Consider the following 10473-nt stretch of genomic DNA (forward strand, 5'->3'; position numbering starts at 1 on the left):
TGCTTTGTTTCTTCTCGATAGGTGAGTAACATTGGTTTTGCTTTTAAGAATAACAGTAGTCCAAGGCACTCAAATCTTATTCAAAAAAATATTTAAAAAGCCTTTATTTCATCATGGCTATAAGTTTTAAGAACAGGTAACAAGTGCACACCTACGCGTTGCGGCTATTTTGCCTTCGTCAGGGTGTGAGTAACAAACACAATCCGAGTTCATTTTAAGCAGCAGTTAATTAGTCAAATAACAATCACCTGGTCGTTCTACACAAGACAAACAATAAAGAGGAAGTTCAACAATTACATATCAAATTAAATCAAACACAATATAATCATGTATATAAAGGAGGGAAAAAAAAAAGACAAAAAAGATCACCAATATATAATGCTTCCAAATCTGAATTCTTATTACAAAAAAGGTACCAGGTCTAATTCCCCATTTAAGCCTGGAAGTTTAGTTGCTTTCAGTGTATAGATCCAAAAAGACTCTCTCTGTAAAAGCCTATTGACCCTATCACCTCCTCTTATTGACCTGGGGACATGTTCTATTCCGATTATCTTCAATGTACTTGGGCTACCATGATTTTTCTCTTTATAATGAAGGGCCATAGGATACAAAGGGTTACAAACTCGAATGGCATTCTTATGTTCTGCTAATCTGATCTTTAATTTCCTTGTAGTCATCCCTATATAGAAACAACCACATGGACACTCTAACCGATACACTGGTTTTGGTTTTGCTTTATTTCACAGAACTAATATATGCTGGCTTTTGCTTGAATATGCTCCTGTGTCATAATCGTTGCCTGGGTTGCATACAGTGGGTACGGAAAGTATTCAGACCCCCTTCAATTTTTCACTCTTTGTTATATTGCAGCCATTTGCTAAACCCACTGTACGTATGTGTGGGGCAGAGCTATCAAAATAGGAGCGAGACCCTTTTCGGGTAGGGGGTGTTTGTTTTGGTGATTTGAAATATCAACATTGGCTACCAGAAATCACTTACCCCACCTTTAAGCCATGTTGCTGCTGTTGTTTTTCTTCCGGTGACCTCAACCCATGCCTTGCTCTCTCATTGGCTGAAGCTCGTCACGACACCTGACACCACGTGATGTCGAGTCGGCCGACCGGTCCAGCGGCCTGTACCATGATGGTAGATGAACAAATTCAGAGTTACAGGATTAGTTTCGAGTTGACAAAACCAAACCACTCCAATCCGGCTTTGTTGGTACCATGATGCTGATCATCAACTTTCTTTGTCAACTCAGGCTTTGATCCTGAGTTTGTGGAGCATGTGCACATAAATGTGTGACATCACTGGCGAACAGCCAATCACGAGCCTTGGTTAAAGGTTAAAGGTTTTGCTAAAGCTTAAGAGATTGAAGAATATGACTAATTTAAATGCATTTACAATGAAAAAAGTACTTGTTGATGAAAGAGGACAAATAAAAGAAATTATCTTGCTTTATCAGTGCAGTCACAAGTGAAACTGGTTATATACAACGATAGAGACTCGAACATGTAAGGTCATGTAGTCATTTTTAAAGCATTATCTATTGATTCTACAGCTTATTTATATTACAGAAGCAAGCCATTTTTTTTTAGTACTAGTGACCTTTAATTTGAAGCAAGATAAACTGGGGGAGTGACTTTTTTGTATCAGACATGTGTCACTTTGCTCACATCTGATCGGTCCAATTTCAGTTTGAGATCTCGAACTCAGAACATAACCTGTCTTGGAGCAGGTTAGCCGTGGAGTGTAAATTACTATGGCAATGAACGCAGCTAAAAGCCAGGCCACATTCATGGTACCTAAAACCCAGGATTGGTGCAAACTAAACTGAAACTTACCTGGCTAGCCAGCTAATCCGGCTTCATCCGTCGGCGAGGTGTTGGCGACGCGTCAGTGAGCCTCTTTGTGTAGTTCACAACCTCAATGCGTCGTTGTGTAGTTCACACACACACACACACACACACACACACATAATGATTGCCGAGCGCCGATCACCCGCTGATTTCCCCCCGATCACAGCCCGACCTGTCAGCGAGCTCGTTAATTTGCTAATCGGGCTTAAATCGGATATAAAATCCTGTAGTGTGAACTAGGCATTAGCAGGACTAAATGCTTGAAGAAAACCTGCATACGGTACTAGTGATGTCCGGTTCGCGAACGAATCGTTCGATTTAACCGGTTCTTCTTAGTGAACTGGTTGAACCAGTTCACCAAATCGGACTGAATCGTTTGAAACGGTTCGCGTCTCCAGCAAGCATTAATCCACAAATTACTTAAGTTATTCACTTTTTAACGCGGCTGACACTCCCTCTGAGTCAAAATAAACCAATATCCCGGAGTAATTTGTTTACTCAAACAGTACACTGACTGAACTGCTGTGAAGAGAGAACTGAAGATGAACACGAGCAGAAAGAACCGGTTCGCGGAAAAGAACCGGACTTCCCATCACTATACGGTACCAGAAAGAAGTCTATAGTTTTCATGGGAAGATCAAGCTTTTTTTTTTAAACAAAACAAAACAAAAAAACATGATTGGATAAGGATTATTAACTAAAACTAAAACAATATATGAAATAAAGATTTACTGAAAAGAATATTAAAAACCTTTATATAAAATAACTACAAACAAAATTGAATTAATAAAAACTATAGACAATAATAATAAATGGCAAAAACACAAAAAAATGACAAAAGCTTTAACTCAAATTAAAATAAAAACGGAGAAAGGAAAAAATAATTCAAAATATTACTAAAAACTATAATAGTAGTACCTTGATGAATGAATGAATTATTCACAATACGTGCATATCAATACATATAGAAAATAGAGGGAATTTTCATTTTATGCTGACTTTCAGATTCTTAAAACACATTTTAACATTTTAATTTCAAACAGTGTATATGCATGTAGAATTCTGTGATTTTTGTCATTTCCAACAAAGATTTTTGTTGATAAAATAGCATATCTACATAATTTGACAACATTACCTCTTGACTGGAAATGATGCACAGCAACATCTCTTACTGATTTTTCTGGGTCTGAGTAAAGGGTACAATAAAAAAAAAAGAATTTGAATTTGAAATACTAGAAAAAGTTTCCAAGACAGATTTAATGAAACCTTCTTACAACAAAAAGAGAGAAACTGACATTTTATAATAAAAATTAATTCCTTGGAAATAAAAGTGGCCATAGTAGACGAAACATCACATGACATGCATAGAAAGCACAGAAAATAACTTTTGTTTTCAACTTCTGCTTAAGTGTAATAAATGAACGTCTCGTGTCCTTTGGAACTGCATCGTGCTACGCCGACTAGCGGTCCCCCATCCCCGAAGCCCACAGATCTGATGTGTCTGGAGAGCACTATTGAATTTTACATGGCCTGTAGACCAGCCATAGTTTTTATTACCACAGATCCCACTAAACACAATGACCTTAAACACATCTCGCTGTGCTCTAGTGCTGCATGGCAGTGTTACATAATTCCATTAAACCCACAGCCAGTGGAGGTCTCATTGATGCTCTCCGGACTCCCTCCCTTTCTGTCCACCATCAAATTTGACGGTCAGCAGTCTATTCTCTACCCATTAGCTCTGTCCCTCTGTGGCATTGATATTCACCCTCTCTTCATAACAGATATAGGGCACACAGTGTCATCCATAGGACAAATTTAAAAGTCTTACATAAGAGACCATGAGGTTTTATCAACAACAAGCTGGAAAGAGAGGTCATGTGTGGATAATACTATGAGGGAACAACAGAACTATGGACATAAATATTATGGGGAAAATACAGTCAAATGAGCATTGTAGATATTTTAGTGGGTAACTGATAAAACAGCTTGACGTGATAATCTGCATTCCTCTGGTGTTCTGCTTTGACCTATAAAAACAGGAGCCTGCATAGATGAAAGATGTAATGACAACAAAACGTTACAGTGTGAAAACAGGGTGTAAATCAAGGACAAGGGCTCATCAGGGCCTCATGGCAGGTGCATGAAGGACACATCTGACAATCAAAGTCTTCTTTTATAGCTTAACAGAGAGGCACAAAGGGACAAAAGTTAATGGTGATGAATATATTACAACAGTCATGGACGAAAATGCTGCTTATTTACAAATTTGCTCTTGAAAGTAAATTTTGTCATGAAGATGATCTAAATGATTTTCTGTTCACTTCATACCTTAAGGTTACACAGAGATAACCCTGAGGACCATTAAAACCCATTGCACACAGGTTGGGTGACCACGCATCCTCTTTTTCAATGTCTGGTTTTTATAGATGCTGAAGCTAATGTAGCTTACATCCAGGCATTGTACACAAATAATCGACCAATTGTGGCATGCGAGAAGGTGGGATCTACAAACAACTGTCAAAACAATGCAAATACACGTACATATAATGTATGAGGACTGTAGAGAGCACATCAGTTGGAAAACAAAGCCTTGTCTTTTTAGGCATTTTAGACATCCCCAAAACAATTTATGTTTGATATTTTTTACATTTTGAATAGAAACGAGTGCTGGACATGTTCTAATATGTTCTGTGATGCGTTTCACAGATGTTTTTATATGAATCAATGCACTTGAATGCACTTATGCTTGAATTAAATATGCTAATTCTGATCTCAAAAGTTACAAATCTTCAAAATGTTTCAGAAAACCATTAAAGATATAAGATCTATTGCCATCTACTGGTACACATTTATAACTGCAATAAAAGTCACAGTAAACAAGTTTTTTTTAAATTGTCACTGACAATTGTTTACAAAGAAACAGAAAATAGCAAAAACTATGACAACAACACAAAATATCAAATATGTGATTTAACATCAAGCTAGATACAATGCTTTTGTTTCTAGACAAATATAAAGAACATTATAATTCCATTTGGAAAAAATAGCCTCTGCCGTATTTAATATTTATAATATTTATAATGAATAAATACTTTACAAACTATTTTGATATGTTTTGTTTTCTGAACCACAAATATAATTACATGCCATCTGATTCAATTGCACATCCAAAATTGTTCAATGAGGTAAAAGAAATTGTTCAGTAAATACGTTTACTAAAGAAATTATGTGAGAAGAAAACATTAAAAGAACAACCACTTCTAACATTTTAATGCTTCATTTTGAAATCTGTTCTGTTTAACCAATGTTATGTATTTTACCTTAATATCAGAGAACAAAAGAGTATTTTGTACTTAGCACAACTGCCAATCATGTAGACCTACCATACTTAACAGTCACCTGGTTTAAGTGTGGCTTTTTAGTGCCTAAGACGTTAGAAGTAGATTTTAGGGTTACTTTCACTCCAGCCTGACCCTGCCTATCATGACTGTACAGCAATATATTCACCAATATACTGTCAAGACATGACCTTCCTTCTGCAGGTGATCCTCATATGACCAATGGGAATGTCCCAGAAGTGCATGCTGTATTCTTGACTAGGCTTGTGTGTAGCGGATGATCTCACTCAAGTCATAGCCGGTCACTGCAAAGGCGTAGCCGTCCCCGTCACAGAACTTGGCTCCACAGATCTGTGTATCAGTCACACACTCATTGTACATGTGCTCAATCTAGAAAGGGCAGAGAAAAATGTGGGAGTATATTTCAAATCAGCTGAACACACAAAATGCTTTGCAACGAATGTTCATTTAATGAAACTACTAATGCAGTTTTAGTGCATGTACTCCACCAATCAAAAGTTTAGGGTTGGTAAGATTTTTTAAATGTTTTTGAAAGTCTTATATGCTCACCAACAGTAATATTGTAAAATAGTATTACAATTTTTTTTTATTTGAATTAATTGTTAATAAATTTGTGTTATGGCAAAGTTTAAATTTTCACCATTACGCCAGTCTTCAGAGTCACATGATCTTGCAGAAATCATTCTAATATGCTGATTTGTTGCTCAAGAAACATTTAATATTATTATCAGTGTTGAAAATAATATTGCTGCTTAAAGAGGTCATATGATGCGATTTCAAGTTTTCCTTTCTCTTTGGAGTGTTACAAGCTCTTGGTGCATAAAGAAGATCTGTAAAGTTGCAAAGACTAAAGTCTCAAATCCAAAGAGATATTCTTTATAAAAGTTAAGAGTCAGCCACGCCTACCTAAAACGTTTCGTTCTAACACGCCCCCACATGTCTACGTCACTATGTGGAAATATTAGCATAATGCCGCCCAAATGTGCACGCAAAGAAAGAAGGCGTGGTTTCAGGAACAGCAGTAGTGTTGATGCAGCCATGTCAGGGAGACGCTGTGTTTCAGTGCGAAAGCAAAAGCACTTTATTTGGCCTTCCATGATCTTTAAAATAGCATCATATGACCCCTTTATTACTTTTGTAGAAACAGATACTTTTTTCAGGATTCTTTGAACAAAGTTAAAAATAACTAATAAATAGCATTTACTTGAATTAGAGATAGCAGTAACTTTATAAATGTGTTTGCTGTCACTTTTGATCAATTTAATGCATCTTGCTGAGTAATATAATTAAATTCTTTCAAAACAATCTGACTGACCACAGACTTTTGAACGGTAGTGTACTGTAATTGTCTGTGAGTGATTTTACCTCTACACTATTAGTCTCTGGAGTCAAGCTCAGATGCCATACTCTAACCCAGGAGTCTTCTGCTGCAGAGATCAGCTTTTTCATTGAACAAAGGAAAACACTATCAGTATAAGAGAGTTTACCATTATAAATAAATAAACCATAATAAAATAATAACATTTATAATAAAATACATCTGAATACAACAACTTCTTAATTAAGACTATTTGTGTTCTTAATTACTACTTAAAATGTACATATATATAGTTGCGTACATTAACTGTGCGACATACAGACTGTATACATAATTCTTCTCTCACCAGTCCAGTGAACGGGGCGATGTCCAGTGAGTAGATCCAGCGTGCATGGGCATTGACTTCTGCATGCAGTATACCTGTGACCCCCTCATACAGACGGATCTGTCCCGTCCCATAGCCAGCAATGACTGTGCCCTTCCAGAGTTTTACTGAAGAACAACTCGTGCTGAGAGATACGTATATACATATTATATTAATGATGTACTGGCATAAGTATAGTGGGCCTATTTCATGAAATACAAGCAGATGAGTACAGGCACATGAGTTTTTGTGTAAATTGTTTGTAAATCAGTCCGACGTGAATTTTCAGATTAATGAAAAGGTTTAGGAAAACTTATGACACTGCATTTTGATAAAAACTTACCATAATAATATATAATCACTAAATGAAATAACTTAATCACTAAATCAATAAATTAGTTATTCAAGGTAGGTGTAAAAGAAATTTCACTGCTAAACAAAAATGAGACAGTCTGTTTTTGATTTGATCATAAAACACTATTATTTTGAGCACCAGCATTAGTCTGCAAGCTTAACACATTAATTATAGAATTTCTGTTAGAAATATGGCCATTTACTATTTTGCATTCATGTAATATATTGGAGCCAAACCTGAGAAGGGAGTCCAATTGATCCTACAGGATTCTGTACACATAAATCACATTGTAATTTATAGGCAGGGATTTTACTAACAATCAGTAAGTGTGTAGATGAACCTCAATTCTGAGGTTTACAAACTGTACATGAAAACGGGAAATTTTTCAGGAAGGTCCACCTTATGTACAAATTTTTCAGAATATACTAATATATTTGCGAATGTTTCATGAATGAAACCCATTGTCTCTTGTATAGTGAGTGTTAATTCCCAACATACTCAAAACCAGGGATCTTGTTGAGCAGTTGAAAATCTTCTCCTGATTTCCACACACAGAGGAGGCCAGAGTCATCAGCACTAACTAAATCAGCAATACACTCCTAAAAAAAGAAATAATTTTAATAATAAAACACTTGAGCCACCAGTAACTTAAACCAACTGAAGAAAACATGACAAAAAAAACAACAACAAAAACTATATAATAGCGTTTGCCCTACGGTTTACAAAAATAACACTTATATGAAAGTTACTGTAAGTTAATACCAGACTGCCTGAGCACTCAGAGGCCATGTCTGTGATTGCCTCTTTATGTTCCTCCAAAACCTCAGACAGGGTGATGTTACTGCCTTTACTGGGAACGTCAAACACCAGCACTGAGCCAGATGAGACCCCTGAAGGAAGTGTGAGGAATTGAAAGGACACTTTTAGGGCACATACTAAACTAATATGTAAATGGATTAGAACGGTACCCTGTATAACCACTGCTGACTGATGAAGCCACTCACCTACACAAATATATTTTTCCCGCACCGCTGCAATTCCTCGGGCAAACACTGCTTTCGCTGGAAAATTTTAACAGACAATGTCAGACAGGTACACAGTACTCACAACCTAATTCCCCACAGTTAAAGGATGTGAAAATGAAAAAAAAAAATGAACACATTTACTGTATTTATAGAGACACAGAAGTGTGCACTGACCAGTACGGGTCTCTGGCATGTCCAGTGCATGCCAATAGACCATAATTGATCCATCTGATTCATACATCTGATGAATAAACACAGTTCAAGTCATGTTTACTGGGCAAATAAACAATTTTAATAGCCTGGCATAACACTTGACCCACCTGGATCCCCTTCTGAGAGGTGAGAACAAGAAGATCTCTTGAGGGCAGGACACACCAGGCTGCCTGTCAGACAAAAAAAAGTGTCAGATTAGAAATTAAGTGCCAGCAGTTAGACACTGTAGGCAAAACTGCTCTAAACCAATATAATCATCAGCCTTTATTAGGACTCAAATGGTACTTTAGTCTGACTTACCTGCATGATAAGTGAGGAGCTGGTGGCCACGTTGCCCTCTTTAGACTGCAGCTGTCGGTGGGAATAGTTCAGCCCGTCCCAGGAGGCGCTGACCATGTTCACCACGTTGGCGTGGACCACCGTGAAATAGGTGAGACATCGCGGCGCGATGCGCAGGACGCTCAGGTTGTTGTAGAGCGCCGACACGCTGCTCTTTATCTGAATGCTTTTATCTTTGTGGTACAATTTCGCCATTTTTTGGAAGAGCGCCGCTTGTTCACTTTAAACTAGAGATGTCGTTTCTGAAAGACAAGGCAGGACATGGAAATCAGTTGTGAAGAGTTTCCTGAGACCGTGAATTCGAGGCTGTTCAAACTAACAGTTGCGTTGCACTGCACTAAATCGGATTGTAGCAGCATGTCCAGATGGATGGTCTCTTGACAGCAAGATGTGAAATAGGCTACTGCTTCTTTTACAATAACAACACTGACATTTAATCAAAAATAATTATATACCATGTAATTGGGGATGATTCATACATATGACGTTACATAAATCTAAGCAGCTACCAACCCTGAATGAAAGCAGCTGATGGGTTCTCCTGTTAATCCTCTTCGTTTCAGAGCAAATACTGAACTAAATGGCTCCAAATATGAAAATGGCATACGCCGTTTCTGTTATTAGACAAAAGAACGGCAGATAAGAGGTATTATGGATATACTAATTGTATTTAAGCAAGCCTTTACCATCTCGCGTCTCTTGCAGCCATAGTGACGGAGCAGACGTGTGTAGAACGTCAGTTATCTGCGGTGCACGGAGTGACGCAAAGTTCTGAGCGTCTGAAACGTTTTAAAAACGTTCGCATCTACAGCGTAATTCCATGTATTTCTTTTTTGAATGAATTTTCTTCTTTGTTTGTTTCTTTCGTTATGCATGCTTGTATGTATGTTCTAAGGCTATATCACTGTTCATGTGCGTGTGTATAATATATATATATATATATATATTGTGTGTGTTTTCATACCCTTTTTTGTGAAGATGAACACTCTAGTTGAGCTCCATGATCATATGTGGAGATAGGAGAAATGTACAGAAGGACAAACATCACTGCAACACTCCACCGATCTGTGCTTTATGGCGGTGTGGCCAAACTCATTCCTCTCCTCAGTGAAGACGCGTGAAAACACACTTAGAATTGGCAAAAAGCACCTAAAGGACCCTCAGACTGTGAGAAACAATATTCTCTGGTCTGATGAACCTCAATTCCAGCATCATGTTTGAAGGAAACCAGCTCTGCTCATCACCTGCAGAGTATCATCCCAAAAGTAAAGTGTGCTGGTAGCAGCCTCATGCTGTGGGGCTGTTTTTCAGTGGCAGGGACTCATCAGAGTAGAAGCAACGCTCAATGCCCCAACATATTGAGATAGCTTTAATGAAAACCTAGTCTAGAGCATTCAGAACCTCAGACTGAGCAGAAGGTTCACCTTCCAACAGGACAACGACCCTAAGCACACAGCAAGAGTGGCTTATAGACAACTCTGTGAATGTCCTTGAGTGACCCAGCCACAGCCTGAGCTTGAACTCAATCAAATATTTCTGGAGAAACCTGAAAATGTGCATCTGCCCCCATCCAACCTGACAGAGCTTGAGAGGTGAAGAGGCGAGGAGAAGAATGGCAGATAATTGCCAAATGCTGAT

General features: G+C 37.7%; 1 protein-coding gene across 2 annotated transcripts; it reads right to left on the bottom strand.

Annotated features, from left to right (window-relative positions):
• Positions 1-3230: 3230 nt before the first annotated feature.
• On the bottom strand, positions 3231-9577 carry LOC107680694 (WD repeat-containing protein 54-like). 2 transcript variants are annotated; one of them, XM_016476706.1, is made up of 10 exons: positions 9349-9577; positions 8797-9077; positions 8604-8666; positions 8458-8524; positions 8263-8319; positions 8021-8148; positions 7757-7857; positions 6886-7048; positions 6587-6661; positions 3231-5590 (listed from the first exon to the last, which is right to left on the bottom strand). In XM_016476706.1, exons 2-10 carry the CDS (start codon positions 9028-9030, stop codon positions 5459-5461), a joined length of 1020 nt encoding a protein of 339 aa, XP_016332192.1. In that variant the 5' UTR covers positions 9031-9077; positions 9349-9577; the 3' UTR covers positions 3231-5458. The 2 variants fall into 2 exon arrangements, with proteins under 2 accessions (XP_016332192.1, XP_016332201.1); XM_016476715.1 differs by having other exon boundaries at positions 9522-9570.
• Between the last annotated feature and the right edge of the window lie 896 nt (positions 9578-10473).

This window comes from Sinocyclocheilus anshuiensis, unplaced genomic scaffold, assembly GCF_001515605.1.
Source record: "Sinocyclocheilus anshuiensis isolate Anshui unplaced genomic scaffold, SAMN03320099.WGS_v1.1 scaffold697, whole genome shotgun sequence".
NCBI classification, from domain to species: Eukaryota; Metazoa; Chordata; class Actinopteri; order Cypriniformes; family Cyprinidae; genus Sinocyclocheilus; species Sinocyclocheilus anshuiensis.

Excerpts from the sequence above, each read along its gene's own strand:
- LOC107680694 (XM_016476706.1), bottom strand. The coding sequence starts at position 9,030 with ATGGCGAAATTGTACCACAAAGATAAAAGCATTCAGATAAAGAGCAGC. Across the intron at positions 8,320-8,457 it reads CATGCCAGAGACCCGTACTG|CGAAAGCAGTGTTTGCCCGA; the intron begins GTCAGTGCACAC and ends AAAATTTTCCAG. Across the intron at positions 8,149-8,262 it reads GGAAAAATATATTTGTGTAG|GGGTCTCATCTGGCTCAGTG; the intron begins GTGAGTGGCTTC and ends CACTTCCTTCAG.